General features: G+C 40.7%; 1 protein-coding gene and 1 non-coding gene across 8 annotated transcripts in view; both read right to left on the minus strand.

Annotated features, from left to right (window-relative positions):
* Positions 1 to 21,365, minus strand: part of TTC13 (tetratricopeptide repeat domain 13) — a 127,058-nt gene that overhangs the window by 19,385 nt on the left and 86,308 nt on the right. For 4 of the 7 annotated variants that reach the window (XM_066235913.1, XM_066235876.1, XM_066235866.1 and 1 more), the window contains 10 exons: positions 20,803 to 20,895; positions 17,803 to 17,919; positions 16,745 to 16,855; positions 10,522 to 10,604; positions 8,020 to 8,161; positions 7,571 to 7,745; positions 5,064 to 5,220; positions 3,113 to 3,243; positions 1,453 to 1,585; positions 672 to 764 (listed from right to left, as the gene is read on the minus strand). In XM_066235913.1, the coding sequence (XP_066092010.1) occupies positions 672 to 764; positions 1,453 to 1,585; positions 3,113 to 3,243; positions 5,064 to 5,220; positions 7,571 to 7,745; positions 8,020 to 8,161; positions 10,522 to 10,604; positions 16,745 to 16,855; positions 17,803 to 17,919; positions 20,803 to 20,895 (1,235 nt within the window). The remainder of the gene's footprint in view (positions 1 to 671; positions 765 to 1,452; positions 1,586 to 3,112; positions 3,244 to 5,063; positions 5,221 to 7,570; positions 7,746 to 8,019; positions 8,162 to 10,521; positions 10,605 to 16,744; positions 16,856 to 17,802; positions 17,920 to 20,802; positions 20,896 to 21,365) is intronic. The other 3 variants (XM_066235905.1, XM_066235892.1, XM_066235882.1) reach the window with 2 other exon arrangements.
* On the minus strand, positions 1,161 to 1,267 carry LOC136321608 (U6 spliceosomal RNA). The gene has a single exon (XR_010728755.1). It is a non-coding gene; the product is annotated as a U6 spliceosomal RNA (small nuclear RNA).

A 21,365-nucleotide genomic window follows, 5' to 3' on the forward strand; every position in this document is an offset into this window, starting at 1 on the left:
CTCCCCCCCCCAAATTGACATTCTAGGCACTCTACCCTTCCTCAAGTTCTGCATCAAAACAGAGCCGGAAGCGTGCGGAGGACCCGGGTTCGATTCCCGGCCAGGGCACACAGGAGAAGCGCACATTTGCTTCTCCACCCCTCCGCCGCGCTTTCCTCTCTGTCTCTCTCTTCCCCTCCCGCAGCCAAGGCTCCATTGGAGCAAAGATGGCCCGGGCGCTGGGGATGGCTCTGTGGCCTCTACCTCAGGCGCTAGAGTGGCTCTGGTCGCAACATGGCGACGCCCAGGATGGGCAGAGCATCGCCCCCTGGTGGGCAGAGCGTCGCCCCTGGTGGGCGTGCCGGGTGGATCCCGGTCGGGCGCATGCGGGAGTCTGTCTGACTGTCTCTCCCCGTTTCCAGCTTCAGAAAAATGAAAAAAAAACAAAAAACAAAAAACAAACAAACAAACAAAAAAAAAACAGAGCCGGAAAAGGGGCAGGGCAGGTGCAGCGCTCCCCTCTGCAGCTGGACCACTGAGCAGAGCGCGGGCACTAGCTGCAGGGCAAAGCGAATCTGAGGCCCTCGTGGAAGTCACCAGGAACAGAGCAATGCCCCCCCACCCTTGTCTCCAGGCCCATTGATATAGGATAAACTCCTATGACAACAACCAAGATGCACAGAGGGTCATACCTGATTAAATTGATGTGGTTGTTAAAACCTCTGCTGAGACTTCGTGCTGGCATCTGATCCAACCACAGCACTGGCTGGTCGGGGTCAGCAATCCTATAAAACAGAGCTTGTTAAAGATGAAGACCTTTTACAACCTAAAAAGGTTCAAGAGCATAAAAAATATAAAGACATCTTTGCAAAAGTGGGGTGAAAGCAATTGCTCAGACTGTTATATCTACAAACATGAAACACAAACCTGCAAATTCCAAATAGGTGTCCCAACTGGGCCAAGGAGGAAGTCAACAGAGGTTTACTAGTAGAGCAGTATTTTCTCATGAAAATGACTATCATCAGTTATCTAAACTATAGCTGGTTATCAGACACTTCAAATATCATATAAAGGGGTGTACACTGAATTCATTCAAAGGTAACACAGGTAATGAAAGGCTCTTTCAAAGAGACTGCTTTTCTTAAAATACTTCTTTTAAAAACGTGTTTGTTTTTGTAAACATTAATGGAGTGTATTTCACGAATTTGTGTGTCATTCTTGTGCAGGGGCCATGCTAATCTTCTATGTATCGTTCCAATTTTAGTATATGTGCTGCTGAAGCAAGCACGATGGAGTGTATCTCAAAGAATAATGATGCCAGCAATTTCTGACAAACTTTAGAGAGGAAAATATAATGCACAAGGCTTACTGTTAGTAAATAAAACAGATTTTAAAACCTGTAAGGTTTTAAAAAGGTGATGTTATTTTACAATGATTAGATCTAGTTTTTTTCCTTCACTTAAATGTAGTTACCGTCTCCACTTCACTGCGATGTCAAACATGTCCCTCCACTGCATTAGGCGTGTTTTTCCATTCATTCGGACCTTTGAGTTGGTCCACGTCCTCTGGACAGCCTGCATGACTTCCAGTGCTGCTAAGCCCATGGCTACCAGAAAGAAGCGTTGAGAAAACCGAGACTGTAAGTACACATTACAGGGACAGATTTGCAGTGAGTCTCGAGGATCACTTCAGTCATTATATAGCTGACCCATGAACAATGCAAGTTTAGGGACACTGACCACTGCATAGTAAGAAACCCAGGTACAACTTTAGATTCCCCCTAAATTAACTACTATTAGCCTACTGTTGATCAAAAGTCTTACTGATAACATAAGTAGTTGATCAACACATACTTTGTATGTAATGTGTATTACAGATTATTCTTAGAATAAAGTAAGCTCAAGAAAAGAAAATATTAAAATCATAAGGAACAGAAAAGACTTTTACAGTGAGTTTACACTGTAAAACTGTGAGTTTACACCGTCTGTTTACAAGGCAACTTTGTGAGCACCTATATCAATATTGTCTCACGTGATATAATGTATATGCTATACGTATCACTAACTCTAGACATCAAAAATGAAAAGCTCATGCCTGACCAGGTGGTGGCACAGTGGATAGAGCATCCACTAGGGATGGAGAGGACTCAGATTCAAAACCTTGAGGTTGCCAGGGTGAGCATGGGTTTACCTGGCTTTAGTACAAGCTCATCAGCTTGAGTATGGAATCATAGACATGACCGCAAGATTGTGTTGGCTTAAGCCCAATGAGCAAGGGGTCACTGGCTTGGCTGGAGCCTCCCGGTCAAGGCACATATGAGAAGACAATCAACGAACAAGGTGCCACGTGAAGAATTGATGCTTCTCATCTCTCTCCCTTCCTGTCTGTCTGTCCCTATGTGTCGCTGTCTCTATCACACACACACACACACACACACACACACACACACACACACACACAAAAGAAATAAAGAAAGAAAAACTCGTGAAAAAAATTTATATTATTTGCAGGCATAATGATTCATGCACTGATAAGGAAGAGTCAACAGTATGATTGCTTTATGGTAGCCTCGTGTAAACCAGGCAATTGTATCACAGTCGAAAGGAAACCTGTATAAAGTTTTCTAACATATTTACTGAAAAAAAATCAATGCATATGTGGACCTGTAGGCCAATTCTATAAAAAACGAATGACAAGTATTGGTGATTTAATAAGACCAAATGTACATTACAACCACAATGGCCCTACTAAAATGAAAATCTATCAGAGGAAGCTAGAGATACCCCCGAGGTTGCCCCCTCCCAACTCTGCTCCCTACTGAAGCACCTGGGGGTTCAAATTCTCCATCACGCCTACAGTTAAGGAAACAGCTCCCATGGATGAGCTGTCTGACCTATACAGTCACACCTTCACGCCTAGACTCTGTATTTATATCCACACTACAGCAACAGCACAAAGGCAATGCTGGAAGCAGCCTTCTTTCAGAACTCAGATGAATTAATCTACACACTTCTGTAATGGTCACATGGAGATTTGAATAAGCACAACACATGATATTTTTAAAAAGCACATCATTTAGCAACTCTTGCTCTTCTGTCAGAAAGATCTTCAGTTTCCGATAGTTTCCAAATACCTCTGTGTATTCTCTTGTTTGGCAGGAAACCAGGTGTTTCATATTGCATCAGTGATCCCAAACGGTCAGCTACACAAATCAGCTCCTGTACCTCAGACTTGTAACTCTCAAATGTCTGATGTAACACGTCTCTGGAAGAAACATTATGTACATAATAAAGATTTTTACAACCCACATAGGGTAATCAAATTTCACTTGAAAAGCAGTCACTTCCTCCACTGGAAAACTAATCAAGAGCCTATGACTACTTGATTTCTACTCCAGTGCTCTGCACCCAACCACACACAAAGTAACAGAGGCATCCAGAGAGTATACACACAATTACTGTCACATGCTTGTTATTAACACTGGGAACTGGTTTGCAATTCAGACTATTACTTGCTCTGTAAACTTCTCCAGATACATAACCTGCATGGACTGCCTTCTTCAACAGCAACCAAACCCCTGCACTATATCCATCACCCTTCTCACGATTATAGCAGGTATATATACTTGGAATGGTATGTGTGACCACTACTGTTTAGCTGTCAATCTGTTACAACAGGGGTAGTCAATCTTTTTATACCTACTGCCCACTTTTGTATCTCTGTTAGTAGTAAAATTTTCTAACACCCACCAGTTGTAGTAATGGTGATTTATAAAGTAGGGAAGTAACTTTACTTTATAAAATTTATAAAGCAGACTTACAGCAACTTAAAGCATATAATAATAATTACATGCCAAGTACTTTATGTCAGATTTTCGCTAAGTTTGGCAGAATAAATCTTTATAAAACAACTTACTATAGTTAAATCTATCTTTTTATTTATACTTTGGTTGCTCTGCTATCGCCCACCATGAAAGCTGGAATGCCCACTAGTGGGCGGTAGGGACCAGGTTGACTACCACTGTGCTAGAAGTTGTCATAACAAAAATTGCAATTCTAAGTACAAGTTGTGTTTGAGGTCCTGAAAACCACCCTTAGGTCGTTATTTACCAGGAGGACTCACAGGAGTTGGCTGTCATTTATTATGGCAAAAGGACACAAGCACCAATCATCAAAGGTGATCTGCCTGATTATCTTTCATAATCTCCCTGTTTGATTGTGATTTCTTTATAATTGTTTTTTCTTCATAGTTTTTAAAATACTTCATTTGGAGTTATTTCAGAGTCCGTATTCAACAATTCAAATTATCTGAAGTCCTTGAGGGTCTAAGTCTATTTGTTGTTTCTGTTGATTCTCACATTAATGACCTTATTCTGTGGGAATACTTGGCCTAAACTGGCACTAATTCCTTCCTAGGAAGAACTTGTATTTGCTGCTAAGATTCTGGGCATGCCTCCACACAGCATCATTTTAGCCCTTGAAGTTCACAAAACCCTCCTGCCTATGCCTCCAGGATCCCATTGCAGTAGCTGTTAGATGCACTCACCCCTCAGGACACTTTTGTCCTTTTAAACTTGCTAACCTTTTACCACCCTGGTTTGAAAACACTTTCTTTCTTTTTAGAGAGTGAAAGTTGATCTTTAGAAATTTTTCTTAATTTTTAAGGCACTGCAGACTGCCAGGAATCAGTATCTACTCTAGACCTAACTGTTTTGTGATGGGATAACTTTTTGGCATTTCCATTTTGTCATACTGCTGCAGTAGTTAGCCAGCAGTGTATTCTCAGACCTCGCTTATGTTAATCATTTTATTTTAAGAGTGTAACATGGCAAAGACTGCCAATAAGTGCTAGCACATCTGAAAATTGACAATTGCCCAAAATGAGCAGGGAAGATCGGGCTAGAAGAAATGGAAATACCCCAAAATAAGTTTCATAGTACTTTATTAACTAAAAGAAACATCTGCAGACATGTCAAATCCAAAAATAAATTAATCTGAAACATGAATTGAAAGCCATTTATCAATTAGTTGTTATCATGACAAACTTACAATTTGTACTTGAAAACAGTCACGTGAAGTACTTACTTTATGTGGGGCTGCAACCCAGGCTGCTCTTCATAGTCGTCTATGAGGAAGGGCAGACTTTTCGCCCAGTGGTCCTTAAAGCTTCCTGGCAGGTCCACATCGACGTTATACTCCGTAAGGGGCGTGTCAAGGTGTGCGTGAAGGTACCGAGAGTACTCTGCAGACAGGAAGTGAGACCTGACACACCCACATACTGCTGAAGAAACATTTTTTATGGCTAGTTGCCATTCAAACACTTTGTAACAAACTGTTATTTAATTACAAGAATTCTAAATAGAGACTCAAAATTTTATTAAGTCACTCTAGTTCTATGATAATCGGAGTAACCTGCCACTGACTTGAAGTCACCTGGGTGAAATACAAGTCAGTCAATGTGGACTACTTTGGCTAAATTTTAGCCACCTTTCCATGAACTGCACCAAAGAGCTCATTTTTCAATTCCAGAGTCTGGGACTCCAAGTTCAGTCAGACTGAGTCTGGTTCTCTGCCAATTGAAAGAAGATGAACTGCCTACATATATGATTTCATCAACTGACTGATCAGCCGCTGCTTATCACTAAAGCAGTGTAGGATAAACCTCCAGGAGACAGAGTGCCCTATCCTTCAGTCTACAGTTCACAAATCCAAGTTCTCTGAATCCAGGAAAAGAGAGGGAACTGTAATTTAGAGTACAGAGCTGTGTTGCCCAACAGGTAGCTCCCAGCTACCTAGCTATTGAATACTTAACATAGGGGTAGGGTGAGAAACTAAATTTAATTTTTTTATTTAATTTGAATTAATTTAAACTTAAAAATATATTTGATTCAATTATTAGAAAACTTCAAGATGTTTGGAAGAGCTAGATTCATACATATATGAATCTACTTTTTCAACTTTTAATTTTATGAAATCTAGCCTGACCGGTGGTGATACAGTTGATAAGAGTGTCAACCTGGGACACTGAGGACCCAGGTTCAAAACCTTGAGGTTGCTGGCTTGAGCACAAGCTCATCCAGCTTGAGCGCAAGCTTATCTGCTTAGCCTGAGGCCAGCAGCTTAAGCCCAAAGGTTGCTGGCTTGAAACCTATGGCTGCTGGCTTGAGTCTAAGGCTGCTGGCTTGAGCAAGGGGTCTCTGGCTCGGCTGGAGCCCCCTGGTCAAGGCATATATGAGAAGCAATAAAATAAATAACTTAAAGTGCTGAAATTATGAGTTGATATTTCTCATTTCTCCCTTCCTGTCTCTCCCTCTTTCTCTCTCTCCCTCTAGCTAAAAAAAAAAAAAATTTAAATTTAGAACAAGTATAGCCAATGAAAATTTAGTGTCCTCCTGACCAGACAGTGCAGACAGTGGCACAGTGGATAGAGTGTCAGACTGGGATGCAGAGGACCCAAGTTAGAAATCCTGAGGTCACTGGCTTGAGCGTGTGATCATAGATATGACCCCATGGTCACTGGACTGAGCCCAAAGGTTGCTGGCTTGAAGCCCAAGTTCACTGGCTTGAGCAAGGGGTCACTGGCTTGGCTGGAGCTCCCTGGTCAAGGCACATATGAGAAAGCAATCAATCAATGAACAGTTAAGGTGCAACAATGAAAAACTGGTGTTTCTCACCTCTCTCCCTTCCTGTCTGTCTGTCCCTATCTGTCCCTCTCTCTTTTACTCTGTGTCTGTCACAAAAAAGAAAGAGAATTTAGTGACCACATTGAGATGTAGTATAAGTATAAACTACACAGCAGATTTTGAAGACTTAGAACAAAAAGGTAAAATGCCGAATAAATAGTGTCCCCAAATTAATTTTATGTTGAACTAACATTGTGGATACACTGAATTAAATAAAATGTGCTGTTCAAATTCATTCTACCTGTTTGTTTTTACTTTTTTAATGTGGCTACTGGAAATTTCAAATGATATACATAGTTTATAATATTTTTCAGTCAGACAATACTGGTATGGAGGGCTAATGAAACAAAAGAGAAGAAATGGAAACTAAAACTTTGGGCTTTATATGAAAACAAAAACATCTTTACACATGGCAGTGAAAAGGTAAGACTGTGACTATTAAAGGGGTAACTCAAAGATTTGCTTTCCCCTCATTCTAATTTCATTTCTCCAAACTAGGTGAGAATTCTGATATAAAAGAAAGATAGCTCAGAGATGCCACCTTCATATTTTGTGTAAAAACCTCAGGAAAGGTTACTTTCCTGTCGCTCCTGTATCTTTAGGTAAGAGATAGTACATGAATAACCAGATGACCGTCACTTTGAGTTCAAACTATGTTTTTCAGACTTAACTAAATGTCTTTTTTTACTTTAGAAAGAAAATATATAGAAGATGGCAGAAAAAGCACTGAATTGGTCCTTAGAAGACATGGAGTCCATTTAGTCCCGATCCCACCACTAACTGAGGGGTGGCTGTGGACAGGTCACCTCGCCCCTTGGACCTTGCTGTCTCATGGAACGCAACAGAGATAATACAATTTCCACAGCCTCGCAAGTTAAAAGTCTACAGTTCTGCAATGTTCTGTCTTACCTCGGAGGTATCTCACTTTAAGGTACTCTGGGCTGGCCTTCTGACCTGGGAGAGGGTCGTTTAGCATAACTTTAGTTTGTGCCTTTATTCCTTCATAAAACTGTCCCATTGCCACGTGGCTGAGTCCTTTCATGTACTGGCACACCTCGTTATAGGGCTCCAGCTGCAGACACCTCTGCGGCACCGAAGGAGAAAATGCCGTGTTAGTATCAATACAACAAGAAAACTCTCAAGTGCTTAATTCTTTCATCTGGAATTAGAAAATTCCCTCCGGGCTAAATCAGACCAAATGCATGCTCTGTAAATGAGTCTATTGGACAAGGCAGTGGTTTTTCTCTCCTTTTGTGGAGGCATAAACACTATTCTTACCATTCTGCCCATTCATTCCACTGACTCCGTTGGAAAACAATCCAAGACCTGCAGTGACCATCTCCCTGAGGGACACCCACCTTGAAGTTCTTCAGGGCTTCCTGCAAGCTGCCATGGTGATAGAGCATCATGCCCCGGAGTTGGAGGGTCTGCACATGGTTCTGGTTGAGCAGCAGGGCCTTCTGAAAGCTCTCGGTGGCTGCTTCAAAATTGCCCAATTCTCTAGGGATTTGACAATAGTCATGAGCACAGTGGACACTTTAATAAATGTGCATAATAAGTTATCTCCAGAATATTCCATCTGTTAGTGAGATACCTTGGTGTGGGGCTTCCTTTTTAATTTTACCACTTTACCAACTTGTAGCCTGTGACACACCATCTCGTTTACTTTTTCTAGATCTCACCAGATTATAGGAAAACCAGAGCTCTTGACAGTCTTTGGGGGAAATTAATTTATGACTTATTCATGAGCTCTAACCCTTAAAAAACTGTGTATAAATTTTAGTATTTACATAGAAACATGTATTTCTCCTTCAGAAAAGAATGTAATGTGTTATAATCATAGAGGTTTAGCATCTGAATCAAATTCATAAGCTTAAAATTGTCTATTTTTCTGTCACCAAAGTTACTTTATTTAAAGTTTAGTATATTGCTATATAATTTAAAATTCTGAAAAAAGAAGTTTAGACTTGTGATCATTTCAGAGTAGAAATGGTTATTACTGACCAACCATTTTACATATTAAAATGTTTTCAAATAATAAAGTACCTTCAAAATATCCAATATATGTCAATTTCCTATAAATAATGACTACTTTTTAAAATGTAACAGCTTGTACTTACACAGCACTTTACTATTTACTGGGTGCTTTTTATGTAGTTTCAATTTTATTCCCAACAACTGCATGGGACAGGAAGGATAAATATCACCCCTTAAACCTAAAGCAAATCCAAATACACTTTCTTTCTTTCTTTTTTTTTTTTTTCATTTTTCTGAAGCTGGAAACAGGGAGAGACAGTCAGAAGACTCCCACATGCGCCCGACCGGGATCCACCCGGCACGCCCACCAGGGGCGATGCTCTGCCCACCAGGGGGCGATGCTCTGCCCATCCTGGGCGTCGCCATATTGCGACCAGAGCCACTCTAACGCCTGAGGCAGAGGCCACAGAACCATCCCCAGCGCCCGGGCCATCTTTGCTCCAATGGAGCCTCGGCTGCGGAGGGGAAGAGAGAGACAGAGAAGAAAGCGTGGCGGAGGGGTGGAGAAGCAAATGGGCGCTTCTCCTATATGCCCTGGCCGGGAATCGAACCCGGGTCCTCTGCACGCTAGGCCGACACTCTACCGCTGAGCCAACCGGCCAGGGCCAAATACACTTTCTTCAAGTCAGGATGACAGATGACAGAGCTTCTCTAGCTGTCCCATCAGTTAAATAAGATCTCAAATTTAATCTTTCCCAAATAAGGTATCTAACAGAATTTTGAAGGGAATTTCTGTTAATATCTTTCTTTTCTAACTTGTATAATCACTCTGAATAAGTCAGAGCACATATATTTTTTCAAAGCCAGAGTAGGAGTAGCTAGCTCTACTTCCCCCCTGGAGCCAGGAAGCCAGGGGCTAGGCAGAAGTACTCATTCCTGATAGACCAGGGGTCGGGAACCTTTTTGGCTGAGAGAGCCATGAATGCCACATATTTTAAAATGTAATTCCGTGAAAGCCATACAACAACCTGTGTACGTTACGCATTATCCAATAAAAATTTGGTGTTGTCTCAGAGGACAGCTGTGATTGGCTCCAGCCACCCACAACCATGAATATGAGCGGTAGGAAATAAATGGATTGTAATACATGAGAATGTTTTATATTTTTAACATTATTTTTTTTATTAAAGATTTGTCTGCAAGCCAGATGCAGCCATCAAAAGAGCCACATCTGGCTTGCGAGCCATAGGTTCCCAACCCCTATGATAGAGAGTATCAGAATTTTAACATTTCCACCTGTCTATTCAAGGAATCCTCAGACAGATCAATGTGATGTGAGTATTAACCTTAGTTATGGCCTAAAAAAAAAAAAAAAAAAAAAAAAAGCAACATCTATAATGCAATAGCTAATGATGTCGCTATTCTAAACAATAGCCCAGGGAAGACTCACATTTTGTAGACTATATACACAAACTAAAGTTGTTTTAAGAGATTAATAATACACATCATGCTATCTCCTCTGATACATGGGTTTCATTTCTATTCCGGAGAAGATGCCTTTGCAATTCAGAATGACTTCTTCTGGCTAAGACACGCAACTTCACTTAGATATCAGTATCATGTGAGGTTCTCTTGCTTCCCCACACTTAACCAGTGTTCTTCAATCACTGGTCCACCAGAAACTGTGTCAGTCCACGGAAGAGTTACCACCCTGATGCTTTATGAAGAGTATAGACACCAATGATCTTAGTTGAATTTGCTTATGCTCAGGCTGATTTCTGCCATAGCACTCCCTGTATTTTTACAGGTCCCCAAGTGCAAAAAGGTTGAGAACCACTGCTCTAAAACCCTCCCTCCTCCCCAACTGTTATTACTCGACTTACCTATAGGCCTGCCCCAGACTTTTATACGCATCGATAAAATCAACTTTCTGCTTCAAAGCTTCTTTGAAGGATTCAATAGCTTCCTATAAAAGCATATAGTAAATTATTTCATTTGCATAACTGTTAAAATGGAGCTTCACTTAAATCATTAAAGGACTTATATATTATACATGATCTCACAGAGACTTTTTTAGTAGGAGGACTTTTTAAAAAAAGAAAGAGAAAGTACAATAAACTATGAATCTGCAGGATTCAATTTCCATTACTATGATCAACAGCAGAGCCTTAAGTCTCTCCCTCTCAAAATGGGAAAACAGTTTCTCATTGTCCTTTTCATCAGTCTAATGATATCCCCGCAATTTCCATTACTATGATCAACAGCAGAGCCTTAAGTCTCTCCCTCTCAAAATGGGAAAACAGTTTCTCATTGTCCTTTTCATCAGTCTAATGATATCCCCTTCTTATTAATATAATTTCTTTAATTAATAAAAGCCCCATGGAACAAACCAAGGCCTAATGGCTGTGTGAGATAACTCAAAATGGTTATAACTAGCAGCAATAAAAGAGAACCAACAAAAGAGGGAAAAAAGCAAGCCCAAGGTGAACCTTGTTTACAAAACAAGCAAATAGGCTGGGAGATTGGCTATCTGAAGGACCCCCGGACCTCCGAGGAAAAAGAAATAGTGTAACAAAATAAAACAGAAAATGTACAGTTGGGGGCTCTGGGGCCTTGCGTCTACCAGCACAAAGCCAGGTCTGCGGCTAGGGGCAAGGGAGTAGGGAGGCCATGGGGGCAGTGGGCTTCGGGGACGAGCCCAGAGGAAACAGAGCAGGCCTGGCCACTGCAGGATTCACCTTGTGAAAACCACTCACATTATGCACCATTCTGTTTCAGAATCAACATCCCAGGCTTAAACCAGTGAATGTATTTTCCATTATGATTATTTACTTTAACAAAAATTAGGAAGACATTTCCCACAGTTCCCAAGGGAAAGATGTAACTTAATTAAGTTAATGGCTACAAAGTATCATGATCTCTAATAGCTTCAGTGGGAAAGACTATAAAACTTCTGTGACAATCACTTCATACCTGATTAGAAAGTTCACAGCAGAAAACTACTAAAGGATGTCACATGCCTTGCACATAGTAGGCGCACTCAATAAATACTCAATGATTTGGTAGGCACACAAAAGCATTTTGCAAAAGTAGTACAACCCTAATTCTTTTCAAAATGTTATTTAATCCCTGCTTCTTGATTGTCTCAGGAGTCGGGGATGGGGGTAGCAGGGCAAGAGAGGCTGGCTCTTTAAAATTCTTCAGAGGCAACAGTAGGACTGCACCTGCTCCTTAAGGAACCCAACTGAATACTGTTTGGTAGAATGATGACAACAGGTAAATTTTAATATTTGAGAACTGTTAAAGGCCTGTTAAAGGCCACTGTTAGTTGGGCTTCCTGTTGTGGTATAGTCCTATATTTAAAAAACTTTTACAACTATATTTTTAATTCAACAAACATGTATTGAGCGCCTACGATGTGCCAGGGTGGTGTGAGGCACAGGGAAGACAAAGATGAGCAAGTCATTATCTCTGTCCTCTAAGAACTTATAGTCAAGTTAGAAAGCTAATAATGTCTAACCAAGTTATTAGAATGTGAACTAAGAACTACAATAGAGTAAAAGTCTCTGGGAATAAAGAGAAAGAAATCACTAACCGAGCCTGGGGATACAGAACAGACTCCACCAAGGAAGTGACAGCTGAGCTGGGTCTCAGAGACTGAGAAGGAACTTGGTAAAGACAGAGGCCTCGTGGACAGGAAAGGGGACTGCGCAGCGGCAGTGTGCACAGAATCGGGAGGTATGGGTCAGCGGGAGTGCAGGCTGCATGGGCAGGAGTGGTGGAGAGGGAAGGGGTGGGAACCAGGCCAGTGTGGTCAGTTGGGCCCAGACAGGGAAGGGCCCTGACATGCTCTGCAGGCTGGCCAGTCCCAGCAAGCAATGCGGACTCGGGTCTGCAGGCAGGGGTGTGACCTCACAGACTAGACTCTCTAGAGAGGATCACCACTGTGCAACAATAAAGCAGACAGACTGGAAAGGGGAGAGAACAGAGCCCAAGGAGGGGGTGCTGTGGGATCCAGGCAAGAGATAATGAAACTCGAACTGAGAGAGAGCCTCAGGAGAAAAAAGAAGGGTCCAATTTGGGAGACATCTGTAAAGGCCAACTAAGACAGAACTGGGTGGGTGGCTGTTTGAGGCTAGGGGACAAAGGGGAAGGGAGGGTGTTAACCTATGTGATGTGAGGAGGAGCAGGAGGAAGGACAGCAGCGGGGGTTATGAGGCCAGCTGAGGCATATTAAGTCTGGAGTGTTTGTGGACGTCTGGTGGAGATGCCCGGGGACATCTGTTGTCCACTGCACTTACAGCATGCTCGGACGCCACAGTTCTTCAAAGTCTGATTTCTCTTCAGCTTTTAAGAGGCTTTGGTTTCAGGGTTCCTGTCTAATCACTGCACAGCTCTCTACCTCATTCTGCCAAAGAGGGGATATAGCAGAATCAAGATTTTAAGCCATTGGGAACAAAGAAACTACGTTTGAATGAATCAATCTCTAAGCATATGAACTGGCTCTGAATTCATTCATGTAGCGGATGCAAGCATCATCATTCTGTGTGGCCACCGTCCCTACTAGCTGGTGGCAGCCATTAGTGAGGCTGCTCACTGTCACCAAGAGACCAATCTCAGGTCACTATCGGAGTGAAGGCCAATAAAAATATGTGCTCAGAATACATAGTTTTTGAAATATCCTTGTAACATAGATAAAACAGGGAGAATTCGATAAAAAAAAGTTTGCTGGGTTTTTTCCCCTCGGAAAATCCAAAATGTCTGAAACATCTGCTGAATCGGGCAGCTCTGGAATCTGTCATGTAATATTGCCTAATGTATTTCTATTGTATTATATCATAAAATAAATAAGGAATCATCCACTTAATTAAACTATTGTTGATCTGGAGAGACATGTCAGGATATAAAGATAGCGCAACTCATTGGTCCATTTAATACTGTGTCTCTCTAATTAAGAAGAGAAGCAGAGATAGCTAAACTAAGCTTATTAATTTAATTAAGGCATTTCACCTCTGACTCAGATCTCCAATCTGTGTAACTGGGACACCCTCTGCTCCTTTTATACTTCGTGATGATGCCGCTGGGCTCAATGAGACAATATGTAAACACGCTGACCTCCTTGGACAGCAGATCCATAAAAGTGCAAAGAAAAGTTCCCATCTCTTACACACACTGACCTTGTGTTTATGAGCATGGTTAAAAGGAGAAAGGACCAAATCATTTTGGTAAGATTGGTTTTCCGAGGGGCTTCTAAAATTCAGACCATGAAAGCACTGTTCCTAGGTTCTCATCATGTGGATTTAGAATAAAACAGACTGAATTTTAGTCCTTGTCCAATCAGTAGTTAGTGCCTTTGTTATAGCTCTTTCCTGAAAAATTCTCATTTCAAAATAACACAAGAGCCTTGTCTACCTGCCTAAATCTGACTTTATAGTTAAAAGTGAAATCATTGTTTTGCAGTTGTTTACTTTAAAAAATATTTTTAACTTAATACTAACAGTTGGTATTTTTTATATTCAACTCTTTTTCTCTCCATGACCTTTTCAAGGGATAGCCTTTGAATATAGTGCTGTGATTCTGAATTTCAATTTATGGTGACTGAGAGAAGATGAGAGAAACAGAGGGCAGGTACAAGTAACTGGAAAAATCCACTCGGCAGCTGCTCAAAGTGCATTTTAGGCCTGACCTGTGGTGGTGCAGTGGATAAACCGTCGACCTGGAAATGCTGAGGTCGCCGGTTCGAAACCCTGGGCTTGCCTGGTCAAGGCACATATGGGAGTTGGTGCTTCCAGCTCCTCCCCCTGTCTTTCTCTCCTCTCTGTCTCTCTCTCTCTCTCTCCTCTCTAAAATGAATAAATAAAAAAAATTAAAAAAAAAAAAAAAAAGAAGCAAAGTGCATTTTAAATGATTGCTCTCAGAGCCCACGACTGCCAGTAGGAGCCCAGACGGATGAGACAGAGGCCTTGTTAGGACTTCCTCCACGTACCTGAAAAAGGTAGTGTAGGAAATGAAATTTTCTGCAGTGTAGGAAATGAAATTTTCAAAATTCCTTTTGGTTTGGTTTTTAGTGGATGAGAGTTACTATTTTTTTTTTTTAGTATACAAAACAGATTAAATTAAAATTTCACATGTAAAGTAATCCATTATAATTAATACCTGACTCATGTTTACAACTTATTATAAAGTACTTTTCACACATTATTTTATTTAATTCTCACAATCACTTCAAGAGGCAGAAAGCAGGATCACCCCTACTCAATAGATGTAGGAGGGGCTGAAAGAATTTAAGTAACCTGTCCAGTAGTGCAGTTCAAGATTCACAGCAAGAGCTCTAACCAAGGCCTTCCAACTCCAAATTCATTGCTCTGTCCTTGAAATTCATGTATCCCACTAATACTTATTGAGCACCTACTATCTGACAGGCACTGTCTATAACACAGAGAGTTTATAACATGTGGCCTTCTTAAAGGTAAACCTCCCCACCCTGACTGTATGTAATAAAATCATGTTCTTTCTGCCAGAATACCTTTCCCTACCACAGGGGTCCCCAAACTTTTTACACAGGGGGCCAGTTCACCGTCCCTCAGACCGTTGGAGGGCCGGACTATAAAAAAAAACTATGAACAAATCCCTATGCACACTGCACATATCTTATTTTAAAGTAAAAAAACAAAACAGGAAGAAATACAATATTAAAAATAACAAACAAGTAAATTTAAATCAACAAACTGACCAGTATTTCAATGGGAACTATGCTCCTCTCACTGACCACCTATGAAAGAGGTGCCCCTTCCAGAAGTGCGGCAGGGGCCAGATAAATGGCCTCAGCGGGCCGCATATGGCCCGCAGGCCGTAGTTTGGGGACCCCTGCCCTACCACATGCTACTGACACCATCCACAGCTTTCAACCTTCTCAGTGAAGACTCTCTTGGCCTCCTAGTCAGAATGAAGTGTTTTTCAGCTGTACAGACTACCTGTCTTCAATCGGGCAGACCTGATGTGTCCTGTACAAGAGTGCCTACTGTGTGCCAGGCCGTGGGGACAGAGAGGCGAAGGCCAGAAACCCAGAGCTCTGCCCTTGGCTCGCAGCCATGTTTCTGGCCTGCTCGCTTCTGGCATAAGAAAGCCTACTGCACAACAGGCTCTCAACATGTGCTCCAAGAACGCAGACTGAAGGGCAGGAAAAAGGGACAAGATGGAGGTAGTATTTCCGCCTGACACTTTGAGTCAGTTAAGATGACACCTTTCCTGTTTCCCTCAAGCCCTCCTCCCAAGAGCAGTCTTCAAGAGATAGCAATGTGATCCATGAATCACAGAGATAGCCCCAAACTGCTCCTGGGGGAACCCAACTAAGTATCACCACCTCTGACCTGGAACACTATCAATGTCTCTCAGTCCTCGGCCACCATTGTGTCAGAATCCACTTTCTAAATGACAGATTTGACCTCAACTCTGTATTTTCCCGCAAATCTAGGTTTTACAGCTCATCAGGGCCTACAAATTAAAGTAAAAAATGCGTAGCATAGTACGCTAGACTTTTTAGGTCCTCCCTTGCACCCCCTTTCAGGGCCTATCTCCCTCACACGCCCCACATTTGGCTACCACACGGACTGGCTGAATTTCCATGTTCCTCTGTCTCCCCTCAGTTTTCCTCTCCGCCTCAGCTCCTTTCTTCCCCCACCAACCCTACTTCATCATCAAGGTCCTGGACAAAGTCGACTTGTTCTCTGGAACTTTCTCCAACTTTAAATGAATCTTTTTTATCTGTTTCCAAAGCACTTTGTTCATATTACTTTCTTTAGTGTATTTACCATACGGTAGGTCACACGGAGAAGAGAACTTTGCAAACTGCATCCCTTGTATGTGTAAAGCATCATTTCTCCCTCCTCTCACCTTTTTTCCACTCCTCTTCTGCACGCCCTCCAAGTACCTGCCAAATAGTAGGAGCTCAATAAATATGTCCACTCAAACTACTTTCTGCAATAAACCAGATATACTTGAGACATCATTTGGGCACACGCCAAACTAAATTCTACTAAATTCTTCCCACCCACAAAAGAAAAAGCAGGATCATTAGACTGTACACGTAATGCACAACACTTTCACCTTCAAAAGTCCTCTGTGAAAGAAAGTTAAACCTTTGTATAGCATAGCTATAGGCTGGTTTTTGTTCAGTTCTAAGGACTGCTGAAAGTCTTCATGGGCTGTTGCATAGTCCTACAAAAAGCAGAGTGGAAAAAATAAAGTAGTATTCACTAGATATTTGAACATTTCCTACTTCTGATTGGTAGAGAAAATAATCCCAGTCTATTCTGTGCCCTTTTTAACTTAAAGGAAACATTTCATGACTTATAAATATTATAAGTGGAATTCTTATATTGGTTGTCGAAATAATTAATTTTCTTAAGAAATTGATGGGAAACATTCACAAAGCTTTAATTTAAGCAGTTTCAACTATAAAAAGAATATTATTTTAAATTATATTTAAGTCATTAACTGTTACAGAAACTTTAAAAACTATTTTCTGGTACTAATATTGTATTGAATACCTCTAAAATAATTATGTTATAGTCAACCTTCAAATGTATTATGCTGAGGTTTTAAAAATATTTCTTCTTTTGCATTAGGAAAATTAGTATAAAAATTACATAACCCCCAAAAGATAACTGTGGCATCATAAATACCACTGTAAGGATAAAAGATAATCCTGTTAGATTTGGGTCACCTACAGAGAGAAGCCACAGTCAGAGAAGCCATATTAGTTCAGGTCATAGTTCTTGGGTTTTAATAGCCAAAGGAATTCAAGTTTAATAATCACATTGATAATAGGCATACCTGCTTCCCTATGCTGACATTTGCAAGAAAGATTAAAGTATAATCTATGAACCAAATTTCTCTTCTGTTTCTCTCTTTCTTTTTTCCCTCTAGTCTGGAATCAGTTACTGCTGATAGCTCAAGCAAGACAATGTGTTTTTCGTATTTAGTATTTCTCTGTGGGTTCAATTTTAGTTAAAAAAAAGATGTTCTCATAACTACCTGTCTTACATTATCAACATATTACTATACAGCTTGAAACCTGAATCTACAGCAACATTTTGAAGTAGAAGAAAAAGTGAAATCTTTACCATCATGAAAGGAAATGTTTCAAGGCAAAAATTACAAACCTCTGATATGAAGTACAGGGTCCCCCGATGTCGGTACAACCGTGCAGAGGGCTGGAGTTGAATAGCTTTAGTAAGATCATTCACTGCCTCATTAATTCGTCCCAAAGGGGATAGAATCTATAAACCCAAAATGTAATAGGGAAGAAAATTTCCAATGATCAGACTTAAAATTGCCAACGTTCAGCACACCCCACTCAGTCCTACTCTCTCCACAGACTAGAATCCTTGACCCCATGTGCTAAGCAGTGAGGTTCAAAGGCAACAGGCTGAAAGGCACTCCTCTGTCCAGCCAATGGGGAGGCTAAGGAACTTTGACTGAAGCAATTGCCTTGTAATTGTTCCATTTCTGGGTTATCACAGATGTCGCTTTTCTTTCTTTTCTTTTTTCTTTTTTGTGACAGAAACAGAGAGAAGGACAGATAGGGACAGACAGACAAGAAGGGAGAGGGATGAGAAGCATCAATTCTTTGTTATGGTTCCTTAGTTGTTCATTGATTGCTTTCTCATATGTGCCTTGACTGTGGGGCTACAGCAGACCGAGTAACCCCTTGCTCGAGCCAGTGACCTTGGGTCCAAGTTGGTGAGCTTTGCTCAAACCAGATGAGCCCATGCTCAAGCTGGCGACCTTAGGGTCTTGAACCTGGGTCCTCTGTGTCCCAGTCTGAAGCTCTACCCATTGCGCCACCGCCTGGACAGGCAGATGTCACTTTTCTTGAAATGTGACCTTAATCTATAATTTCACTTTCAGATCAAAATTTGGCATGTCAGTATAAATCTGAAAGAACACTTGGAACCAATGAAACAGAGAAATTGTTGGACACAGAGAGAGCCCTCCATGGTCTATAGCTGTCTCCAAAGGTAGTAAATGCTACATGACTATTTCTAAGATTGCAGCAGGTGTTTTGGAAGCCCTATAGCATTAATTCTTAACTCAACAGTCATCTGAAAAGCAGGGGAAGAAATACCTGTCTGGAAAGCTCTTTGACCCATCAACTAGTTGTGTCTGGGCAACAGAGAAGCTAGTTCAGAATGCAAAAGTACACCAAAAACACTAAGAAAATCCCAAACGGGCATCAGTATTCATGCAATCAAGCTCAAGCATTTTCTCCTCAACAAATGTTCTTAAATTAGGGTTGATTTTCTTCTTATAATCTAGGTCATTTAAATCAAGTTTTACCAACTAGTTTCCTATTCTACAGAAACTTCAAAGCAGTAACAGAGAGAGGATTCAAACAGGCACATCACGAGTGACAAGAACGATAGCTCAGAAAGAGGAAAGAAACAAAATGTATGCCTGATAACTCAAAAAGCACAGTGGTCTGGGGTTATATTCTTAGAAGAATTGACATCCCTACCTACTCTGTTAACCACTAGGTACATAACTGAGTTATCACAACCCAGCACAGTAATCAACAGGTAGGATCATGACCCGAGCCACTAAAAATGTTTCATTATGGTCATGAGACATAGACTACTTCAGAAAGTAAGATTTCTCAAAATAGTCTCTGATATATATAAATGGTATGCTATACTTTAGCTGGAAAAAAAAGGAGGGGATAATATTTTAGAGATAATCGAAGACTACTTTTCTAAGTACCAATATCATTTCTGGGTATACAGTTAGTTTTTTTATTCACTATACAAAATTTTTAAATCTGCTGAACAAGTCCTCTTCTAAGTGAATGTAGACATTAAATTCATGCTTTATTCATAAAGGTTTCAAGAGAACATCCAAGTGATGGAGAGATAAAGCATCAGCAACCCTCCCCGGGGGAGGGTTGAACACAAATTTGCCACCACACAATTGCCCTGGGCACCAGCAGGCATCTGGGAAGTCACAAGCCTCAGGATTACAGCCCAACACAGACCAGGGATAATAAATGTTATAATAACTGAGAAAGAAAAGCAAATCCCCAATAAAACATAAAATTCTCTTTAAGAATGTGAAATATTATTTAAGACACTTTAATTTTGAGAGCAAAAACATCACACATAGTTTTGAATTACTAAAACACTTAAGTGCTTCCCTGCTAAGTTTCCTCTCCCAGAAGAGGAGAGAAAAGTAACTTTTTCCTTTCGTTCAACTATGAAATCCCATTTGATTAGATGATTAAAAGTTGTTTTATTCAGGTTAAATACATTAAACTCTAATTAAAGCATTTACATGGTGCAGTAAAATATGTACAACATGAAACCTGATAGTTTGCTACTAGTCTATGAACACAGAAAAATGAATGCATTTCATTTAAAAACATTCAAAGTGATGCCTTCACACATACTCTTTTCTCTGATTTAAACACCACTCCCCACCTTGTCCCCCAGGATGTGGTATCTGATCTGTCTCCAATCATCTCCTCAGGGACACCTTGGCAAGGCCTGCAACACCCCTTTCCTGTCGATATGTCACCCAGAAACCTGGCAGGCCAAGGCCACGCCTTTCTGGTCCTGAAAAGCATCTCCCCTTAGTGTCTGCTCTTATGGGTACTACCTGGAATTTCCACATTACTTCTTTGTCTCCAAGTCATGTTCCTTCAAGATCTAGCTACAGTCACCCTTACCGGAGCTATGACTCCATGTAGACAGGTCTAGCTCATAAGAATTATAGATAAGCGCGCGCACGCGCACACACACACACGCACTTGCTTCTAAAGGCTATAAATTTCATTTTGACCACACTGTCATATTAAGTTTTGCTAAGGTATATCATATATACAATAAATATCATGCGTAATATACTTTTCAATGAATACTGATAGTAATACTTGTCATAAATGTATATTTTAATGCTAACTGTTACTATTATATTTTAAATCAGGAATATCATTCGGCCCACAGTTTTCTAATAATTTCAACCATGTTTAAAAGCATTGAGTACCTAGGAGGAAAACACAATAAGGATAAGGGAGCTTTAAAATTTACAAGTAATAAAATAAGAGGAAAAAAAAATCTGAAATTCAATGAATCCAATAAGGACAGAGGGAATAAGAAAACCACACTCACTTCTGCTCGTTGCTCAAATACCTCTGGGCGATCTGGTTCCAAGGAAATTACTCGGCTCAGTTCAAACAGAGCAAGTTCAGCATTCTTAATGTCCTTGAAAAGGCATTAGCTTAGTATGAGACACACTGTTACTCAAAACCAGGTGGAACAGATTTTCTGAAATAATAATTTAGTAATGCTATAACTACTTATTTAGAAATAAATATGAATTCAGCTTCTGTACGACATGTCTGCCAAGTTAAGTAAGTCATATTACCATTGTTAAACTTACTCAAGTCTACCTACTATCAACAGAATGCTGGACCTGACCACCTGGCACAAGTTCCACAGATGATAGAATATTTCTTAAATTTAACCTATTTAAACACTGAATCAATGTATTTCAAGATATGAGAATGTGGAGACCTGCAGGCAAAAAAATGTGGATACCAGTTGGCTGCCCAGTGGGAATGTGGGAACAGAAGGGGCCAAGTCAGTCAATCAATCCCTTAAGCCTACACATTTCACTGCAAGAAGTCTAGATAGGTTCTCTTTAAAATTTGCACATTACTTTTACATTAAAA

The sequence above is a fragment of the Saccopteryx bilineata genome, chromosome 1 (assembly GCF_036850765.1).
Source record: "Saccopteryx bilineata isolate mSacBil1 chromosome 1, mSacBil1_pri_phased_curated, whole genome shotgun sequence".
NCBI lineage: Eukaryota > Metazoa > Chordata > Mammalia > Chiroptera > Emballonuridae > Saccopteryx > Saccopteryx bilineata.